At 35.7% G+C, this 24,230-nt stretch overlaps 1 protein-coding gene across 11 annotated transcripts in view; it reads right to left on the bottom strand.

Moving 5' to 3' along the window:
- Window positions 1-220: 220 nt before the first annotated feature.
- LOC126976963 (sortilin-related receptor-like) overlaps window positions 221-24,230 on the bottom strand; it is a 49,536-nt gene continuing 25,526 nt past the window's right edge. For all 11 annotated transcript variants that reach the window (XM_050825578.1, XM_050825587.1, XM_050825585.1 and 8 more), the window contains one exon: window positions 221-690. In XM_050825578.1, coding sequence (XP_050681535.1) covers window positions 557-690 — 134 coding nt within the window. In that variant the 3' untranslated portion in view covers window positions 221-556. The remainder of the gene's footprint in view (window positions 691-24,230) is intronic.

Genomic DNA, 24,230 nt, shown 5'->3' with positions numbered 1-24,230 from the left:
GTGTTAGACGTAATATCAAAAAGAATTCACAGGAATCAATTTTAGAAATAAAAATGAATATAACGAAGGTATCATTGATCACATATTGTGAATCCCTTGATGTTTAGAAGGGATAATAAAATTGATTGGTTGGTTTCTCCGGATGATGTTTCTTTCCCGGGGCTAGATTCCTAATCTTCCTGCAGTAAGGTGGTTTTGCCATTCAAGTAATGAAAACCGATTGAAATTTGTAAGAAATGATTTTATTACATACAATTAACTATACAGTGAGTCTTACATCTTTGTGCCGTTTGGTGTCGAAACACTTGGCCCGTGGGTCCTAGAGGAGCGGAGAATGTACAAAGTACTATCTTCTCGCCTCAAAAAGGCTACTGGCAACCCAAGCGCTAGTAGCTATTTCGGCTAACGGGTCAGCCTAGCTATGCAACGCGGAAATGCTGCCAGTATTCTTGGTACACTTCCCCGTAATGATAGTTTTAATTTAATGAAATCATAGGTAGTATTCTAAATATAATTATAAGATTTTTTATATTCAATAAACTAATTATTAACTATACTATATGCCGCTTGCAAAATTATTACATCTACACCTTCCATTATCTGTACAAGTGCCACTACTGTACCCTTTAGTGTGGCAATACAGTGTACAATCCAATTTACACCGTCGACTTAGCATCTTTGCATCACCATCTGAAACAAATTTAAATAAAAATCAGCTCTGGGCTAGTGAGATTGTCTCAGGAACGCGCGCTTATGTCAAATCACTGCACGTTTCATAAATTTCAATTTTTACTTGGGCCTTTTCCGCCTCTTATTACGTAGTACTTACATCCTCTTTGTGGCCTAGAATCATGATATGTGGCGACTAACTGTGTAAGTTAGTCGCGTTAGTCCGAGGAAATCTATCTGTTAAATCAAAGTTTACTGCTGTTGTCATAACTGCTGCTATAAATATTGTGCCCCGGACAAAACGCAAATGAATTATGAGTGATCGACAAGACGACGCTGCTTGCTTAAACTAGCAGCCTCCCGCGTCTACATCCGCGTAGATTTCCGATAATATACGCATAATTTCGTATATTCCCGTCCCAAATACCACAGTATACGAAGACGAAGGTTTTCAGCCAGTGTGTGTTGCCAGTGTTCGCTCAGAGGGCAATGGAGAGGGCTATTCTCGGAGTTTCTCTACGAAATCCAATCAGAAATGAGGCGATCCGTAAGAGAACAAAAGTCACCGACATAGCCCAAATGGTTGCCAAACTGAAGTAGCAGTGGGCAGGGCACATAGTTTGACGGACAGATGGGGCAAAAAAGTCCTCAAATGGCTACCACGTTCTGGAGTCGCAGTGTCGGTAGCCCCCCCACAAGATGGACCGACGATCTGTTCAAGATCGCCGTAATACGTTAGATAAGGGCAGCCCAGGACTGATTGTAGTGGAGATCTTTGGGGGTCGTCTTTGTCCAGCAGTGGACATCTTCTGGTTGATGATGATGATGATGACAGACATCTGTCTGTTTGTACCGTGAAATCTTTAGTATTGTTCATATTTTTTATTAAAAATTGTTTTCAAAACCATGATATTTAAAAGTATACTATAAAATCATTGTTTAAGAAGCCCCACGTAAACGTTCATATTATATAGGTATAATTTGTTATTGTCACGTTACATACACACACTTCTATTTTATTTAGGCATATATATACATTAACGTGACCTTATCTACAAGTTACACTTAATTAACATCACCAGGTGATATGGTGAATTTTATATAACAAGTGTTTATCGTTGTATGAGGCATTAATTAAACATAATACCTACCAATACATATTAAATACTAAGTCAGTTTTGGATCCCGAGGCGTTAAAACCATAAATAAAAAACAATAAACATGACAATGTTAATAAAGTGGGTACCATAATAAATAAATACATATATAGTATATACTTATTACTTACTTAAGAATTAGAATCTTGAAACAGCTAATCTACTAACGCATTTAAAATACAATTAAATATAAATTGTATTTTAAATGCGTTTCTATACTATTCTAATAAAAATCGATATGTTACTACGGTCTTTATTGTTTTTATAATATAAAGATATAAATGACTAATTTACCTTGTTTTAAATCACACCACAACAGAATTAGAAGGATAACTATGATTCTGCGATATATAAACATTTTCCACTGTGTAATTTCTTATCAACGGAGAATGTTCATTTGACCCATGCAAGTCACAACTAAATTAGTAATGAGAAATGTGATTTATTTATATGAACATACAATTTTTATTACTTGATAGTGATAACTGTAAAATTATTACTGTTTTAATGCTCACTGGATGTACAATGTACTATAGTTACGTGTACGGTGTATTATGAACACGATGATAAAATAATTAAAATGCCTTTTATAATAGCGCCATCTGTTGAGCAGTAATTATTTTTAGCTTACCGTTATTTGTTACATCTGTAATTGGCCGGGTGAATTTCATTTGGATTTAACGTAATATTATTGGTAACTAAGGAAAAACCTCTCCATATTATACAATATATTTTCCAAGTGAGAGATATCAAATGGCAATAAGAACCGACGCCTAATTATCTTTCATGTTAGCGTCTGGACCTTGTCTACTTACAGCGAACAACAGCATACGAAAGGTCTTTCTTTTTAGTTTACTCGTCGCGCAAGAAACATTCTTGCTCTATCTTTATTCATCGACTGAAATGAAGAAATGGTTTTTTTTAGAGAAGAGGTGGACAGACGAGCATACGGTCACATGGTGGTAACTGGTAAGTGATCATCGCAGCCCAAACTCTCTTTGATCACCAGAGAATCTCAAGAGCATTTCCGACCTTTTTAAATGTCAAATAAACGTACCTAGGTTCGGACAGGGGTCTCCGTTGTGAGAGTCACTCTATTGCGCCGCCGCCGTTTCTAAATGGTTTTGATAATATGATAATAAAATCTTTATTTAATGCATAAAATCCCACATTACAATATTTAGTAGTACTTAATACGTAAGTATCCATCGCTACTCTGTGGTAGTACAAATAAATAAAATAGTGTACAATAAAGTAAAATACATATTAATATATTTTAGTCAAACAACGTCGTTATTTGCACTCCTCCACGGGCGAACAACAGGACAATGTGTTATATATATTTACTAGCCGTTCCCACCCGCTTCGCTGGGTGAATTTTAAAAGGAAGGAACGTTGGAATTCGATAAATAAGAAGCATAAACCATCAAGGATAAATTTTGCACCGAATGGTGGTAGTTTCATGTCGATACGATCAGTGGCTTAGGCTCAATAGATCCTTCATTTCTGGGGATGTGACCAAAGAACTTCAGAATTCGTAGTTGCACAGTCAACGATAGCCTTTCATTTATCTTCAGTTCTTTTAAATTGGAATTGTTGGTTCGGAAAGCCGTCTAAGGGATCTTCAGGAGTTGCCTCCAACACCACATCTCTAACGCATCAATTTTGCGGCGGTCTTGCAGTCACCGCAGGACACAATGCATCCACGTCATCTCAGATCTACATCACATGTAATCTTAAAACATAGATCAAGCGTGAACCGGAATCGCACTCAAAGATTTCCGCACAATAGTAAAGAGCGACTCTCAGATACGAGATCAGATACTCTATAAGAGAATGAGTGGTGGACTTATTTTTTAGTTTATATTGAGTTCACTTTTTTAATGACAATATGTGACGAGACGAGCAGGACATTCAGCTGATCATAATTGATACGAGGGTAACACTGAAAATGTTAAGAACTGGCCATTTAGAAACATTACTAATGAAAACTTTCTTTGAATTTCAATATAAGAACTCTTTGGGAACCTTATGTAGTATATTGCATTCATTTGTCATTTGTTTTTATGAATTGGCGACAAATCTAAAACTCTTGTTACACGTGAAAATGAAACTAACGCGAGAAAATGGTCGGTCAATGATTTATTATGACTTTCGTTGTGAGCTTACTCATCAACAAAGCTTATGATAGGCTGCGATTAGAATTTCTTAATGAAGCCCCATCTCGTGCCACTTTTTACATTTGGCTTAATGAGTTTAAGCGTGGACGTAGCAATCTCAATAATGATCCGCGTGAGGGACGTCCTTTAATAGCGACTACTGAAGATAACATCAGTGCTGTGCGACGCATGATAGAGGAAGATAAGAGAGTGACCTATCAGCAGATACAGGCAAGCCTAGGCATGGATATGAGTCAAGTTCAATAATATAACACGAACATTTAGGCGTCAGGAAGCTTTGTACCAGATGGATTCCCCATATTTTAAACGACTACCATAAACACCTTCGCATGGACTACCAGTCAAATGTTAGATAAGTTCAACGGCGGTGACTCAAATGCTGGATTTGATATCTTCAAAGGTTATGAAAGCTGGATATATTGCTACGAACCCGAAACAATCGGCTCAAAAAGACAATCAGCTCAGTGAGTGTTTCCTTTCGAGAATCGGCCAACTAAGGTAAAGAAAGGAAGAAGTCAAGGAAAAAAGATGATTGCCTCATTCTTTGGTCGGAAAGGTCATTTCGCGACAGTTGTGCTAGAAGGTGGAAGGACAGTTACTGCAGACTGGTATGTCAATCGCTGTTTGCCTGTTGTCTTGGAAAAAAATCGACAGCAGCGCCCTCGAAGCAGGATCCTCCTTCACCACGACAATGCTTCAGCGCACTCTGCAAAACGAACTGTTGAATATTTGACTATGGCATGTGTCGAGATAATGACTCATCCGCCATAGTGTCCTGACCTGGCGCCCTGCGACTTTTATTTATTCCCAAGAACTAAAGATAAAATTCGAGGTATTCGCTTTACGAGCCCTGAAGATGCGATGAAAGCGTACAAAAATGCCATAGAAGAGATCCCTAAGAAAGAATGGGCTCACTGCTTTTCTCAGTGGTTCCATCGCATGCGACGACGTGTAGAGAGGAACGGAGATAACTTCGAAAAACAATAAAAGTATTGGCAACTTTCTATATTAAGCTGCTTTTCATTTTCTAAACATTTTCAGTGCTACCTAGGTACGAGCTGCCCATTAAAATGAAGTGCCGCTCAGGATTCTTAAAAAACCCAAAAATTCTGAGAGGCCACTACAACTGCGGTCGTCACCTTGAGACATAACATGTTAAGTCTCATTTTCTCAGTAATTTTAGCTACGGCGCCCTTCAGACCGAAACACAATAATGCTTACAAATTACTGCTTCACGGCAGAAATAGGCGCCGTTGTGGTACCCATAATCTAGCCGACATCCTGTGCAAAGGAAATCCAGACTCGCATTATACGCCACAAATTCATCCACCTTGCACTTGTCAAGAATATTTCTTCTACATACCTACAAGTATACTCTTGAATGAAGTTAATTCCGCGATCTCCCTGGTCAATACGACTTGAACATCTTAAAAAAGGGAAAAATAACTTACTATACATATCTACCGAATGGAAGTAAACATCGAATTGTTGTTATCCTGTCTAGAAATTTTCATATCCTATTAAACTTCCCTAACAATATAATCGTAAGAATACAAGGAATGAATGTCTAATTCAAACTCCACGCAGAAATGTTTTGAGAATAAATATTTGATTGGGCATTCAAAGTTCGTTAAACGAAATTTCATTTTCATACACAATTATAAGTTATAAATTTACTTGATCATTACGTTGAATACTAATTAAATACCTCAACTGAATAAGAAATAAATTGTTAGATTTGAATACCATTCATACTTAAATAAAATTCATAATTATGACCTAAATAATATTCGCAATTTTGACTTAAAATAATTCGTGATGCAACAAGTCTTGCAGTACCCAGAACAAAGATTAACTTTCTAGATAACCTTTAAATTATAAAAGTAAGTACCTACTGCAACTGATTGGGCCATTTTGATTGCATGACACCATGGTATCTGAGTGTTTCATCATGAATACCCTAAACACATTCTTCTGGAGTGTAAGGCCAGGCCATCAGGGGCGTGCATATCATATAGGCAATTAGGCAGTGCCTACTTCGTTATGAACCTAAATAAATACAGTTTAAAGTTAATTTAGTTAAGTTCCATTATTTTATAACCAAACTTCAATTGAATTTGCCTCTATATCCAGGCAGAGGACCTATCCTACTTGTGACCCCGAGGATACTGCGCCTCTTAAACTTCACAGTCTTGGAGGATGTGATTTAGATACAATTAAGAACTTCGATTCTTCCGACTGAAATGATGATGATCATGAAAAACTTCGATTATGCAAGGGAATAATTTCTCTAAACGATGCCCAACTAGGTACCTCATTACAACAACCATAGTCTTCACTAGGGTATGCTTCCGAGCACATAGGGCACAACAGATCTACAAATTTTACTGCTCATTTCCGCAATAATAAGAATACACAATACAAAAATAAAGATTCATACAACTATACCAAACACCATACAGCAATAGTGCAATCACTTGCAGAATTACTTATAAAGAAGTGGCCACATAATTACCTTATATACCGTAGAAGCGGCTGCAAGAAAGCTGGTGTACGAACAGGAAATTCTCTTTACAAGCTATTCCTTGCTAGTTATTTCCCAGAACGAACTTTTGAAGTAACACAAGCAGGTTCTTACTAAATTTGACTACGTAAGAAGAACAAAACGTAATGAAGGTGAAGTTCAGATGTGTATCAAAATGGGCTCCAAAAGTCAAGTAACCCAACTCACTAGCATTGCTCGGAGTTACTCACTATGGTTTCGTTCACTCACATTAATACTTAGAAGAAAGTCAATATAACTGAGGACTAAATGCTTTAGTTTGATTATTAATTCTAAAGTATCAATGTAAAGGTATCGATGAAATAGAAATCGATTACAACTAAACTTACGCAAAGATCCAGACAATGAAGTAAATAAAATAAAATACATTATACAGAATAATTACTAATAATATACAGAAATTACTGTAACAAATTAATAAAAACAATAAAAAGAAAATATGAAAAGGAACTTTTAACAAAAACACTTAAAAATCCTAAATTACTATGGAAAACTATCAAGCAAATCACATAGTAACGAAAAAAGTCAGAATATTGAGTTAAACAATTTAAAAGAAACTGTTATAAAATCGGCGGACTATATATATCAATAAAAAATTTATTAACATAGGTAATGAAATTGCATTGCAAATCAAATCTAAAACTAAACATGTTACCCCCTCTTCTGAAACTCTAACACACTATCCTAACTCATTTATTCTTCTCCCGACAGATACAGATGAGGTTGCCAGCACGCTGATGAATCTAATATCTAATAGTGCTCCTGGATGGGATAATATACCAAACTTATTTTTGAAAACAGCTAAACCTGACATCGTACCCATCATTATACATCTAATTAACTTATGCTTTGAAAAAGGTGTGTTCCCTAACGCACTAAAGCAATCAGTTACTCTCCCTGTGTATAGAGGTGCTGTTGGTAACTATAGACCTATCTCATTATTGCCTGTCTTATCCAAAATTATAGGCACGAGTCAGCCAGCAACAAACGAAAGTCCAAACAAGGCTTGGGTATATGAAAGGCATAAAAAGGCATTTATTTATTTTCTCATAATTTTTTTGCGCTATTTTTAATAAAATATATAATATTCTACTGTCACCGTTATTGCTATAAAATAATCATAATCTAATCCCAGGCTGTCCGATCACTTAGTAATTCAGCTGTGGAGTAGTAGGATTTACCATAGAGCCATTTTTTTATATAAAACAAGTGTAGAAATAAAACATGTTTCCATATCTCTCTATCTTTGCCCATGTGCTATTTTATTGGACTTTTTTTACTGGGTAGTTTTAAAATGTTAAAAGTAATGGTCCTTTTCGTTTAGTAAGTTTTACCTTTTCGAAATCCAATAATTTATATTATTTTTTTGAGTAATAAATAAAAAAATGGTTCAATTCGAAATGATTTCCTTTCTATGATTCATCTGTGTGAAGATTTTAGTGAAAGTCGCCCTGCAGCTGCTATGATCGAAACTATATTGATACCAAACGAAAACTGATAAAAAATTAAATTTCAAACAAGTCGAAACAAAATAATTTTGTGTTGTAATTATTACATTTTAAATTCTTACTTATTTTTTTACTGAAAACAAAATAAATATTACTCCAGATTGGTATATAATTACTTGCTTGCTCAAAGATTTCGAAAAAATACTTGGCGAAGAACATCCTTGCTGCAAACTCTTCTTCATCACGACAACGCTTTCTCATATTCTGTTAAGGTAACAAATTATTTTCTCCAGTCCAAAAATATGGATCTTGCATTTTGTGATTGTTTTTTTCCAAAAATAAAAAATTTGTTAAGAGGTATTATTACATTTGCAACCTCTGAAGAGGCAGTGAATGCTGAACTGAACTGTGAACGTCTGGGATGCCATACCAGACGTTCCTCAGAAAGACCGTAAAAACCTCTTTAGAATATGGTTACAGAGAATTCAAATGTGTGAAATTTGTGAAGGAATATTCAATAATAAATTAAATTTGAAGGACACGAATTCGAACAGCTTACCAGAGAGTAGCTATTTCGGGAGCTAGTTGCCTGAATTGCAAAATGTATTGGATCTAGATCAAGACAGGAAAGAAGTATCGCTATGCTACAAAATAAAGAGAAGTAGTAACTATATCCTGAGTAATAATAATAGTAATAATAATAAAATTTATTGCCTTGAACTTAATTTAAGTATACAATATCAGCTTATTACAAACATACATTAAGACAAAAGGGAGTAGGCTCAGCTTATGCTGCTTGAAATAATATTTTCATGCAGCGCTGGATTTCAGCCATTCCCATCTCCCTAAGGTGTAAGGTGGGATACATAGTAAAGAGGGCAAACTAATAACATTAAAAAATTTGTTACAATTGCATGTCTTAAATCTTTTTATTTAAAATAATATATCTATATAATATTTTTATTTGAGAATGACATCACCTGTCGTGTACTAATACAATAAATAAAATAAATTACAATATAAGTACTTATACATTTGATTTTGTACGACAAGCTCATTTCTTACAAATAGAACCACAAAAATGTTAAACCTTAGACCAAAGGTCACTCTAATTTATTTTATCTAGCGACGTCCGATGCTCGTTGAACAAAACGGTGAACAAATCCACGCTATCAATCGTCTTTGCACTAATTAAACTTAACGCTCAACAAATGTAAGGGGTACATTTCAACCGAATGCTAGCCTTAATTGATAACTTGTTGTTGATCTAAATCCCTATTATGTGGCTTCGTTGAATCTTCGTCTAGTACTCTAAGCGATCAATTTGATTTCGTATCTTGATGAGCTTCTTGCTACAATTGCTGAGTTTCTATTAAACAACCTACGTGTCTTGGAGTCTTGTTGATAAAGGAATGACTTACAATATTGTTCTGAGGAATTTGGGACAATTAAATAATAGTATTCCGGCGATCTTGACCAGAAGGCCTCTCCCAAAGATATATATGATATAGGCTGATGATGATGATTATGAAATAATAATATTTTATCCAGCAGTTGTAAAAGAAGGATCAAAAACGTGTATAAAATTAAATTAAAAAAAACTACAAGTTTTCGAATTGCCGCTTGAATGGGCGGGAAATATATTTATATATTTACTATCTATTAATACATAAAAATAAAATTGGAGTGTCTGTTGTTAATATTGAAATAACCGTTTTTTACTACATGTATATGAATATGTATACGGTACATACACCAAAGTAACATTTTTTACAATTTTTGTCTGACCGATTTTGACGGGACTTTTATTGGCAGGTAGCTGATGTAATAAGGAGTAACTTAGGCATATTTATTTAAGAAAATAAAGTAAAGTTGAAATGTCCAAGAAACGGTCTAACTCTAAAAATAATTTATATGGCAAAACAACGTTTGCCGGGTCAGCTAGTATAAAATAAAACCACTCACGTGAATGGTTTTACTATTATTTCAAGGAATGGCAAAATAACATCCATCGATCCCTGGCCTGTTTTTATCTGTTGTCTAGTAGCAAGAGGCTCTATTTAGACGTATGAAATATCTAACGGCCGTTCTCAATATGCTATCTACAGATAGAGATAAATTACTACCTTCTACTGTCAGTAATTAGCTGTCAATAATCTGAAGCTGTCCCAATATACCCGATAAGTCATTCTTACCGCCTTATACTGGGACGCGTGAATTGCAATTTCCATACAAACTTTATATCGCTGGTAAGCTATACGTCGTCCCATTGACAGACAGCCTGTACGGATAAGGTGAGTTACCGTCGATAAGTATTTTGTTGACTTACGTTACTTAGTTACGATTTTTATCTCAAGTAAGAGATAGACTGAATATTGGGAACGGCCGTTAGTAATTCGCTTAAAGGGCTATTTGCAAACTACGGAGTTAAATAATAATACTCAAACCTTAAATTCGTGAACCATAGAAATAGCACAACTTTACAATAGTTATAATTATTATAACTGTTGCTGTAACGAGTGCTGGCCACTCAAAAAATGGGAAGGTGGTGTAACTAGGCTGGAACAGGTCAGAAACACACACATAAGAGGCACCTTCAAAGTAAGATCTATCCCAGATAAACTGCAGGAGAGCCATCTGCCGTGGTACGGACATGTTAAGAGGTGACCATACAACCACATGAGCAGAAAAGCGCTAGATACTCGTATAGTAACTAAACCCCGAGGACGAGAAAGACCCCGAATCACATGGATGTCTATAGTAAATAAGAACCTGAAAGAAGCCCCCCTGGAGACACATGATACGGAGGGCCGACCCCAAATATAATGGGAAAGGGGCATTAAAAGAAGAAGATAACTGTTATCGCGATTACTACTGCACATTGAGTACCTAAAATCATTTTCTAGATCAAATCTTATTATTTTTTCAGTAACAAAAATCTGTTTCACAAGTAATATTAATGTCAGTAATAAAAAAAAATGTGTTCATCAGCTCCATCTAACCGTTTCACATGAGCACTGTTTCAATAGAAATACAACAAAAAAACGAAACGAAATTCGCATGTATAAGTGAATTAACAGCAATTTTTACCAGATAACGTGGGGTACGTGAGCGGATACCAAAAACCAAAAAATAAACGATTTTACAAAGCGTCGGTAGCTCAATAAGTGAAACCGTTGATTTGCACCACAGTACCCCAAGTTCGATCCTCGCCTGTCCCGTACCAATGTATTTTCGATTTACGAATTCATATGTACGTTTATTCAACGATTTTTAAGCTCGTCAAGTCTCTTTAGATTAGACGAGAGCATGATTCCATAAAAAATATATTGTATTTTTTTCGCTAGAAGTTACTTTAATACTGCGAGAATTCCCAGTTCTTGATATACATAGACTTTGTATTACAAAGCTATAAATCAGTTGATACACAAACAAAGGGTCTAAGCAGTAATCCCAAGGGTGGTCGAACATCTCACGAAGTACCTACAGTGTACAATACATAACATCTCAGCAGGATTTAATTCTCTACTAGCCTGTTCGAAGTAATATTAATGTCTTGTGTGCTAACTTCATAACAGCGTACTACACAGTGGTCTACTGCCGTTGCCATATGGCAACGTGAGCAAACAGGAGGTAGGTATTGGTTCGAAGGTAAATTGTATTACAATTTTACCTAAGGGTGGTCCTTTACACAGGATGCCGGCTAGATTATGAGTACCACAACGGCGCATATTTCTGCCGTGAAGCAGTAATGTGTAAGCATTATGTATTGACACTGGGTTGATATTGCAACATAGTTTCTATTTGTAATTTATATTGTTGACTTTATTTTAATTATATATTTTATAATGTGTCTGTACTATGGATCAAGAGTCTGAAATAAAGTATTATTATTATTATTATTACTGTGTTTCGGTCTGAAGGGTGCCGTTGTGATTTACTTCGCAAATGAGACTTAACATCTTATGTCTCAAGGAGACGAGTGCAAGTGCCGCTCAGATTTTTTGGATTCTTCAAGAATCCTGCGTGGCACTGCATTATAATGGGCAGCTTATGTTTCAGCTTTAGATAATCAATAGGTCTGAAATAAAACAATTCAAACCGCTCAGATTATTGAAAAACCCAAAAATTCTGAGCAAAACTACAACTGCACTCGTCACCTTGAGACAAAAGATGTTAAGGCTCAATTGCCCAGTAATTTAACTAGCTCCGGCACCCTTCAGATTGAAATACAGAAATAGGCGCTGTTGTGGTATCCGTAATCTAGCCGGCATCCGGTGCAAAGGAGCCTACCACTGGCAAATGTTTCTTAGTATCTCAAAAACGAAATCTTTTCGTTAACATCTGTATTACAACATTGAGTATCCTGTATTTAGTTTATTTAAAGCCCGAGAGCTGAAGAGAATGACCAGATATTCAGGGATAGCATTATCCACTAATAGACCATTACAATCTTAGAAATATGACATGCGAGGGGGAAGTTATGCCGAATATTCTGGAATGATTGCGACCGTCCGCAATATTGGCATTCCCACGTCGCGGCATTCGTTCACCGGAGCCTTTATTATCGCCCTTTAATTACTAGCGACGTTGCTATATCTAAGCAAAATGATTGCTATTGCTAAACAGCCGAGATATAGCTATCAAATGAACAAACTTCAACTCTGCTATATTTACCTATAAATTGATTTGTCACAACTAGTTATCAATAAACATAATATTGGCTATTTATTTACTTTTTAAGGCAATCTTTATGATAGTATTGTTACTTTATCAAGCTAGGACACCACGTATATTTTAAAAAGTACAAACTTGAGTTTAGCATCCATAAGCAATGCAACCGATTTATGACATATCCGTGATGGTGTTATGCAATAAGTTTTTTAAATATTGCGACATTAATTACTGAAACAAAATGGTGTTGCTTTTCTAACAGGCATAGGAGTTCACCAAGAGGGAAAACCTGACGAGAGAGTATTTTGTAGGAACGAGACGAAGGCATAAAAGGCATTTATTTTCTCAAATTTGATTCCTTTAGAATTCTTTTTGATGTTATTTCTAATAACTACTAGATACTACTACCGCTTCGGAAACAAATGACGCTCTGAGAGAGAAGAAGCGGCGCAAGAAACTCTCCCAGCATTCTTTTTTTGCGCTCTTTTCAATAAAAATATTCAATATTGTACAGTCATTTCTATCGCTATAAAATAATCACAATCTAGTCCCAGGCCATTTTTTTATAAAACATTGAAATTTATTTATAGATAATGCCTGAACAGTGGCTGGGACTTTATTATAGAAGTGTATACATTTACCCTTAAAGCTATTATGTATCTTATGAAGCCTACTAGAATTAGTTACAAGCAATCCCTTATTTCTAGTGTTATAATAATAAGTCGACAGCCTCAATACACCCGTGTAGTGGTATATTATACTACGAGTATCGAGTACGATGTGTACTCCTAATAACCATCTAGATTCTATAGAGATACAATCACACCTGTGAGGAAAATAAAATTTTCAGTTATTAATTCAAATCAACACAACATGACGCTATAAATTATAGAGTTTTCAAAAAAAGATAGAGACTGTCACTGCCTGTCACATTTTTTGTAAATGTAAACTGTCCAAAGTTTAAGTTTTCTTTAGACTCAATCACTCAGTCTCGTGCCAGAGTATGGCGAGTCAACATGTCCTGACTCCTGAGGATGCCTCGTGTAGAGGCGAAACACGTGTCAAATTGTTTAAAGACAAATATTGGCGGAATTAACACTTAGGAAAACTTAAAACATTTGGATAATTATGGATTTCCGCAAAGTAAACCCTGCTTCAATAAAAAAAAATCTGAGTTATCCCCAAGTCGCGCCTAAAGAAGTTTTTCTTCAGAAAATGTGAACTGTAATTAACTAGTACCGTTGTCCGTCATAATACACATATGTAGAACGCGTTAGAAATATATTTTCACATATATTTTCTGAACGAATGGTTCGCGTATGAAAATACATTATTAGCGTTAAGCTAATAACGTATTTTCATACGCTTCAATAAAAAGTTCTATTAAACGTAACTGAGACCTACCAAATATTGGTAGGTACCAACCGACCGAATAGACGCCTTTGAAATGTGGTGCTGGAGAAAAATGCTACAGAATCCATGGACCGCCTTTCGCAACAACGTTTCTATTATTTTATTCTACAACCAGTTACCAGTGGGAAGCTCCTTTGCACAGGAAGCCGGCTAGATTATGGGTACCACAACGGCGCCTATTTCTACCGTGAAGCAGTATATCTGAAGGGCGCAGTAGCTATTGAAATTACTGGGAAAATGAGACTTAACATGTTATGTCTCAAGGTGACTACCGCAGTTGTAGTGCCGCTCTGAATTTTTGGGTTTTTTAAGAATCCTGTGGAATTAAAAGCGGCTTAATGTAGAAAGTTGCCAATACTTTTATTTTTTTTCGAAGTTATCTCCGTTCCTCTCTACACGTCGTCACATGCGATGGAACCACTGAGAAAAGCAGTGGGCCCATTCTTTCTTAGGGATCTCTTCTATGGCATTAATGTACGCTTTCATCGCATCTCCAGGGCTCGTAAAGCGAATATCTCGAATTTTATCTTTAGTTCTTGGGAACAAATAAAAGTCGTAGGGCGCCAGGTCAGGACTGTTGTTGCTAGTGAAATTACTGGGCAAATGAGACTTAAGATCCTATGTCTCAAGGTGACGAGCGTAATTGTAGTGCCGCCCAAAATTTTTGGGTTTTTCAAGAATCCTGAGCGGTACTGCATTGTTATGGGTAGGGCGTATCAATTACCATCAGCTGAACGTCCTGCTCGTCGTCGTCATCTCGTCCTTAATATCAAAACTAGACTTTCCACTATATGCCTTCGTATTGCTAGTAAAGAGGGTCACAATCTTGAACAGCTGATGGTGACAGGCAAGGTAGATGGCAAGCGTCCCAGACGACGCAGTCCCACGAGATGGTCAGACCAAATACGATCTCTTCTCTGAATCAACTTCCACAATGTCCTTCTTGAAGCTAAGGATTCGTTATCAATTTTTTAAACCCCAAAAAAAAAATATAAAATCCATTTTTTTATCGATTTAAACGGCAATACGTTTGTCGGGTCAGATAGTTTTAATTAATAAAAATTTAGTAAAACCATCACACGCATTGTGCTAAAGTTAAACTAATTGTAATTGTTTCAAACAAATTCTGTTATTATTTGAAGAATCAATTCCATTTATTTGTTATTATTTAGATCAAATCCCACTCAAACGCAAACACATTATCCCAATTTCACTCCGCGTACGTGACTCATATTAATTTGGCAAAGTTTTAATGAGAGGCCCAAATTCAAAAGTTCTTACAACTAACTTAATTAACTCCGAAGAACTAACATTTGGCGTTAACTGAGCGTACACGAATTATAATTATCTTTATGATGACTCTTGATATAAAAGAAAATTGGCTTTTGTCTTAGTAACCGTCGTGGAGCGACAATATTTTCTCCAACATTATTGGTACTATGTTCCTCTGGCTGTTATAGTCCGTCTCACGCTTTGCCCTTCCCCGCAACCCCACCCGCTTCCCACTGACTTCTAAGTTACCCCGTCCCCGCCTCAGCCTGTCACCCCGTGGGACGGTCGCGCACTAAGTTGTCGGACTATAGTCGCTGTCTGTCTCTGTCTACACATGAGAGAGGGAGATAAATAAAGTAATACGTCTTTAATCGGCGCATAATTACAAACAATACTACTGTACCAGTGGGCTTCTTTGCATAGGATTCCGGCTAGATTATGGGTACTATGGGGCTATTTCTGCCGTGAAGCAGTAATGTGTAAGTATTACTGTGTTTCGGTCTGAAGGGTAGCCGTAGCGTTATTTAACTAGAAATTACTGGACAAATGAGACTTAACTTCTTATGTCTCAAGGTGAAGAGCGCGATTGTAGTGCCGCTCAGGATTTTTGGGTTTTTCAGGAATCCTGAGCGGCACTGGATTACAATGAGCAGGGCGTATCAATCACCATCAGCTGAAATCCTTGCTCGTCTCGTCCCTTATTTTCTTAAAAATAAGAACTTATTGGTACCAGGTAAACATAACTAAGAGCAGTACAGATAGTACCTAATAGTCACTAACTTATAATAACTTCGGCAAAATACCACTTTTGATTACTTATTAAGACGATCCTAATTTGTTTTATTTTGATTTTTAGGAAATTACTCATTTCGACAATACAAATATGGTAACTTCAATTGAGTTTCTCCTTTATTTACTAAAAGTTACAAACAATAATACTTTTTAATACGTAGAGTGAAGATAATTGTTTGTATTTAATTGAATGCATATAAAACCTCTTTCGTCTAAAATTTCCATAGTTGGACGAAAATGTTTCGGGTGTCCGGTTTTATTGCAAATGGGTTTTTAGAAAAAATTAACTGCTGGTCCACATATATATACAAAAGAGTATGTACTTAATAGTTTTAACTTCTTATTTTGCGGCCACATTCTCGTTATATTTTTCACTTTTCACACACAACGTGGCATAATTTTAATGAGGTCCCTAGGAATTGTGATACGAATTTTCGTTGTACGTGGCAACGCGGATGAAGTCACGGGTCAGTAGTAAGCTTGTATTAAACCGGAAAGGTTCCGTATTATCTATAAAAACGGCAAAAATCATGTTTGTTATATGAGAGTTCCCTCAAATTTTTTTTTTGTGGAATAGGAGGCAAAACGAGCGTACGGGTTGCCTGGTGTTAATTGATCACCGCCGCCCACAATCTCTTGCAACACCGGAGGAATCACAGGAGCGTTGCCGGCTTTTAAGGAAGGTGTACGCGCTTTCTTTGAAGGTAACCCATGTCGTATCGTCCCGGAAACACCGCACAAGGAAGCTCATTCCACAGCTTTGTAGTTACAGTATTTGTTCTGTGTTTTAATATTTTTTGTGAAAGCCGCAACAGAAATACATCATCTGTGAAAATTTCAACTGTGTATCACTTTTTATAATATACAGAAGGATAGACAGATGAACGGACACGGACGCTCCGTTTTTACCCTTTGGGTGCTAAAACAACAGAGAAAGTGATTGAGAATCATTTTAATGTTAATAATGTGAAGCCTTCAAGATTTTTGAAATGAAATGAAATGATTTATTTGTGTGAATCGTGGTAACATAGTTGTTAACAATTATTTGGTGTACAGCACAATTCGCCAATATATCGGCATACAAATATTTGATTGTCAATATTGGAATTTTTATATTTATACGTCATTAATACACATTACATAGCTTTAATTCAATAATCTATATATATAAAAATTAATTGCTGTTCGTAAGTCTCGCTGAAACTCGAGAACGGCTGGACCGATTTGGCTAATTTTGGTCTTGAATTATTCGTGAAAGTCCAGAGAAGGTTTAAATGGTTTGAATAAACATGAAAATGCTTGGAATTAAATAAAAAGAACAAATTTGTTTTTCCTTTGATGTGTCCATACATAATTTCTATGAGAGAATTTATTGAAGCATGGTTTGACAGTTCTGCTGTGGAACAATTTCATTACGACAGCAGGGTGATATTTTACGAAGTAATTCTTGATGATATGATATATTATTCACAAATTCATAAAAAAAAACATTATTTTACTTACTATATGCAGAACAACGTCTGTCGGTTCAACTAGTATAATATAAAATAAACACTAGTTTGTAGGTGCCTCTCAAACTAACATTTAAATACTAATAATAGTATTAATAATAATACTAAGAAACTTTTAGCCAAAAATAATTTTGGCTAAAGATTTCTTTTAAACTATAAAAGCATTTATCTATTAGCCATAATTTTTATTTTTTATGCATTATTGTTTCAGGCATCTCTCTAATATTCTTTGAAAGGTGGTTAAATTTTATTATTATTTGATCAATAATGCAGCAGTTATAATAATCATATCCTATTTTACAATTGAACTACATGAGAAGAAAAATTTTATTTATTAAGGCAATTAAGAGTGTTATTGCAGGCTTTACGTAACATTGGAACAGTTGGTTACGTGATTGACAGTCGCGCCGTAGCAGTATTTTAATCGACTGTGAAAGGCTCGTTAACCCTTTGGTCTTTTACTGTCAATCACAGTAGAGACTGTGTTTGTCAGGCAATGATTCGAAAATTCGGAGCATGGTTTGTTACAAAGGGATATTCCTGCCATAAAATATGTGCATGTACGTAAACCTTGACAATTTTGGGTTTTTGATATTCCTTTCTTTGCTTCAAAAATGGTAAATACTTAGTCTGGCTATAAATACTGTTACAATAAAAAATAAACAAAATATTACATTGGAATTTGGAATCTGTCATTTTAATATGATTGTTCATTGAGATTTCTCATTTTGGCGTCAATACATTGTACAATTCTTTGCGATATTAAAATGGAGTGGGGTGATAAAGAGAACCGAATCGCTGTGATTGCATTACATAAAGTAGGTATGGAGCCAAATGCAATTTTTAAAACTCTCCTTACGATTGGTTTTAGTAAAATGTTTGTGTACCGGGCTATTAATAGATACAATGAGACCTCCTCTGTTTGTGGCAGAAAAAGATCTGGCATGTCCACGTAGTCTTGGTATGTAAAGGTGGTCAAAGCAGCAAGGGAAAGAATTCGAAGAAATCATGTCCGAAAGCAAAAGATTTTATCTCGGGAGATGAACATAGCACCTGCAACTATGTCGCGTATTTTAAAAGATTACTTAGGACTGGAAATTTCTTTTCGACGTTATCACAGCTCTCACTTTCTATCTAGACATAATAAAATAATTTAAGAAGAAAAAGGCAAGTTTCTCTCATTACTCTAAGATTAATATTAAAAATGTTGTTAAATTACATCATGTGACCCTGGTGCGTCATACAAGTTATAAATCAGGTTAAAAACAAAACAAATTACCGATATAATACATCATGGCCGACAGCGGGCTTTTGAGCTGAGGAAATGGGTGTGAGAGGCATCGGAAATTACGTGTTCTACAAGTAATCCTCGCATATTGTGTCTGCATTGTTTTAACCACATTACAGATTTGTGTTAACTTTAAGTAAAGAACTTGACATATTATAGAGGCTTTTTTTATGACAATAAAGGACGAGACGAGTAGGACGTTCAACTGATGGTAATTGATACGCCCTGCCCATTACAATGCAATGCCGCTCAGGATTCTTGAAAAACTCAAATATTCTGAGCGGCACCGCAATTGCGCTCGTCAAGTACAGACATAAGATGTTAAGTCTCATTTGGCCAGTAATATCACTAACTACGGCGGCTTTCAGACCGAAACACAGTAATGCTTACACATTACTGCTTCACGGCAGGATTAGGCTTATATTATTAAAGAACAACTCGAGTAGAATGTTTCTTTTTCTAACAACATGTAAACACAATGTGTAATTTTTTTAAATTGCACGAAAACGTCAAAAAATCTTGTTTCTGGCACTTTCTGCTATCTCATAGTATCTTTCTTCCTAGCATAATTATGATTAAAATTTTTGACGTAAATACTTTTTTAGCTAACTTCAAAAAAGGAGGAGGTACTCAATCCATCAGGATTTTTTTATGTTTGTTACCTCAGAACCTTCGACTGGTGAACCGATTTTTTTTTATTTGAGAGCTGGTGCTTCCCGTGTCGTACCATTTCAATTTGGTCCAGATCTGACAATAGCATTGGCATTCGGTATTGGCCAAGGAAGATTTGTAACTACATACATACATACATTATAGGTGAGATGTGCTTGTGTCGCACGCGAGACCTGATGAGGTGTTAGGCGAGCGGAGCCGCGGCGGGAGAACACCGATTCCAAAAATAACAATAATTGTAACTACAATATATCGTCGTATAATTTAATTGACTTATAGATAGTCGAATATTTTTCATTTCATTTTATTTAGGAGTTGGAGGAAAATTAGTTGATTGTTAAGTTGTTGAAGAATACGTAATGTTTTTTTTACTTATTAGTGCATATTATACTGTTTTGGAATAGTTTTTTTTTTGTTATTTCGGTTATTTCTTATGTTATTTTTAGGCGCCGTAGTTAGTGAAATGAGACTTAACATCTTATGTCTCAAGGAGACGAGCGCAATTGTAGTGCCGCTCAGAATATTTGGGGTTTTACAAGACTCCTGAGCGGCACTGCATTGTAATGGGCAGGGTATATCAATTACCATCAGCTGAACGTCCTGTTCGTCTCGTCGCTTATTTTCATAAAATAAAAATAGATTCTAGATTCTCGGCGTGAATCCCTCGCAGCTTTTCCATAGGCTACGGAGATAGACGAGGAATCCGTATTGGTTTTCGAATCAAGTTCGACACACGAATACATCACGACCTCGTGGTCTCTCTTAAGATAAGTAAATGATTTGTTTCCCTCAGAAGTATTTTTTTCAAAGGTTCAGCTGCTTAATTATTTGGTTTGTCACACCTCGCTGACAGTGACAGAGTAATATAGTCTCAGCACGCTATTTGTTTTCGAAGCAGTGGTAATGCTTTAAGTGACATCTAAAAGAAAGGAATCCATTTTAAAGGCATAAAAGGCATTTAATTTCTCAAAATTGATTCCTTTAGAATTCTTTTTGATGTCATTTCTTATAACTACTAGATACTACTACCACTTCGGAAACAAATTGCGCTCTGAGAGAGAAGAAGCGGCGCAAGAAATTCTCCCAGCATCCTTTTTTTTGCGCTCTTTACAATAAAAATATACAATATTGTACAGTCATTTCTATCGCTATAAAATAATCACAATCTAGTCCCAGGCTGTCCGATCATTTAGATATTTAGCAGTGGAGTAATAGGATTTACGACGGAGCTTTTTTTATAAAACATTAAAATTTATTTATAGATAATGCCTGAACAGTGGCTGGGACTTTATTATAGAAGTGTATACATATATCCTTAAAGCTATTATGTATCTTATGAAGCCTACTAGAATTAGTCCCAAGCAATCCCTTATTTCTAGTGTTATAATAATGAAAATCACTATTAAGAGCAAAAAGGTGACGATTTTTGTGAGCATATATTAATTTTTCATAAATGTACAGACAATGAACAGTCATAATATTTATTTCTTTAAATTTTTCTTTGAGAGACTGTCTATAACCAAGCTGATATATAGCAAGAACAGCTGTCTTTTGCAGAGCAAACACTATATCAATGTCAGCAGCATGACCCCATAGTAATATACCGTACGTCATGATGCTGTGAAAATAACTGAAGTACACTAATCTAGCGGTCGCAACATTCGTGTACTCTCTAATCTTTCTAACTGCATATGCCGCAGAGCTGAGTCTATCTGCTAGATGGGCAATATGTGGACCCTACTGAAGCTTTTTATCTAACGTGATACCCAAGAAGACCGTAGTGTCCACAAGTTCCAATTTTTTGATAAAATAAACGCGTTTTACCTTTTCAATGGACTTCAAACAAGGAGGAGGTTCTTAATTCGTCGGTATGTTTTTTTTTAAGTTTTTACCTCAGAACTTTCGGCTGGGAGAACCGATTTTGATAATTCTTTTTTTATTTGAAAGCTGGTGCTTCCCATGTGGTACCCATTGCACCGATTTTAAAAATAAGAATAATCGTTACTAGAATTAGATTAATTAATTAGATCTATTGTTTTGGAATAGTATTTTTGAAGTTGGTTGTTTTCTCTTTTCAATTTTTTGTTGAACGTTTCGATCTTTATCAGTTCCATTAATTTCTGCAGTCAATATGTTTTATTCCATCTTCTCTCAATCAATGCAATGAGTTTCCGAACATAATATATCCTCGATGTAAGAATTGGGGCCCATAGATTGTAGAATAAATAAAACTACAATTGATATTTCTTAACGACGAAATTGGAATATAATATCAATTTTCATATTCTGAGAATTCGGCCTCAAAATGAAGATAGACATGACGACGTTTTGTTATCAATGCTATATTAAAACTGTTTTAGCATTCCGTACTTCTAAACGAAAATAAATCTATATTGTGCGTTCATTTCATTGTTACCCTGTTTGCATTGACTACTTAGATCATATTTTATACGATAATTTATATGTTTTAGTTATGGACGATTTGTACAACGTTATAGACAACAGCGCCCCATATTTTAAAAATAATTTTAATAATTGACAATCGTAATTTCTTCAATTAGAATTATTATTTGTCATCCGCAGGGCATTTGCCGCTCTTAATATACCAGAATGAAGCATACTCCCACCTTAAAGGACGGCAACGCATTTCTTGACACACCTGTTGTTGCGGATGTCCATGGACGGTTGCCTCACCTCTCCCCATCGCGTGAGCCTCTTGCCCGTTTGCCCCCTCTTATATAAAAAAATGCTGTTTTAGAACCAAATGGGGAAGGGCGCTGGCCTGGGACGCGGCTTGCTTCGACAATCTGGCTCCTTCTCACGTCGAAGTTATGTCAGTTGGTGCTGGGGCTGTTGCTTCGACTGCCGAAGATGGCAAGCGTCGCGAATATGTCGGTCTCAATGAGTCATGCACCCATAGCACAGGCTATGCCTAGTTTGGGGCAAGATAATTTGTGTAAGAGTGTGTAAATATTATTATTATTATATCGTAAGTAACTGTTATATGAAAACCAGTCAAGTGCAACTTGTACCACACATTTTTTTTTAAATTGCATGGCAGCCATTTTGGATTGCCATATTGTTTTCGTTATTTATAATAATAACATAATAGTGATAAACACTGCCTAAATTCCCTAATAATATCTAAGATCATACGATGATAAAGTAATAAATTGATTTTAAGTTATAATTTTAATCCAAAGACCTACTTATAGATAAATTTTAACCAGACTTTTAGAATTACTTTATACACATTTTCTACAGAACCCTCAGTGTAGTGAGCGAGGTAGTCCAGAAATTTCTCTGGTTGAATCACAATTGTATTATTGACAAAACAAAAGAATACTGCGAAAGAAAATAAATAAATTTCGTACGTTCTTATCATAAACTTAGAATGAATAATGCGTAATCAAATTTGGTTTGTCAACGTGTGTTAGCTTAGACTTACCTACCAGCCTAGCGAAACTCTCTAAGAAAAATGCGATTCACTCGATTGTATGAAACGTCATTGATAGATTGACACATGACGGCTATAATCTTAAAAAAAATAGACATAGCCCAAAATCCATTACATTTTAAGCAACTGTTCGCTATCAAACTTAGCCGGATTATACTTCGTCGCCAATCGCCATACTGTAATTATAATTATTTCAAACTTATGTCAAGTCACTGCACGTTACTTTTATAATCCTCTTTGTTATTTACAATAAACTTGCGATAGACGAATCAAGTGTGCAAGAGAGAAGACCATGTAGATAGAAAAGGACAGCGAATCTATTGTTAATGTAATCGATTTTAAACATTTTGTTATTTAAAAGTGATATACCTCACTTCTCGGATTAACTATACAAATAAAATAAATTGTGACCGAAGTTTGTCAACGATGCGATGATGCCACTTACCACATTACCTGAGAGTTGAACAAGACAATTTACCTACCAAAACTTAAGATCCATGCGTACTCGAACGGCAGGCTCAGTTGGAAAGAGCGCTCGGACGGAACCCGAGAGGTTGGTGGAGTCCCGCATCGTTCATAAATTTTGTAATCAATTTTGATTGCAAGTTGGACACAGTCTGCCACGCTTAGAATTAGCTTCTTATTACACAAAGAAAATTTAAAAACAAAATTTTGTGAACGATGCGGGACGCGAACCCACGACCTCTCGCGTTCCGTGCGAGTGCTCTTCCAACTGAGCCATAATCATCAGTCATAAAATCTGGTATGCTTTTTCCAAGTCTCAGGTTGTGGTTTCATCTACAGGATCTACAGCTGATAACGTGCTCAACCCCACAGAATAGAAAAACTAGTTTTTTCTGTTCCGTGCACAACCCCAATTATAAAATAGACTTGAGGTGTCGCTCTAACAAATCTAAACTTCGCATCGTTCATTTTATTTTTGTATTAATCCTAGAAGTGAGGGTTATCACTTTATAACATAACATATTGTTTAGATTTACAAGAGCGACATCTCAAGTCAATTTCCTAATATGCAAATATCGGGGTTGAGCAGGTTATCAACTGTAAAGTAGATCCTGTAGATGAAGCCACAACCTAAGAGTTGAACAAAGCAAACAGAATTTTATATCGAGG

This window comes from Leptidea sinapis, chromosome 43 (assembly GCF_905404315.1).
Source record: "Leptidea sinapis chromosome 43, ilLepSina1.1, whole genome shotgun sequence".
In the NCBI taxonomy this organism is placed as follows: Eukaryota; Metazoa; Arthropoda; class Insecta; order Lepidoptera; family Pieridae; genus Leptidea; species Leptidea sinapis.
The sequence above is the reverse complement of the archived record's forward strand: the minus strand, read 5'-3'. Positions and strand labels throughout refer to the sequence as shown.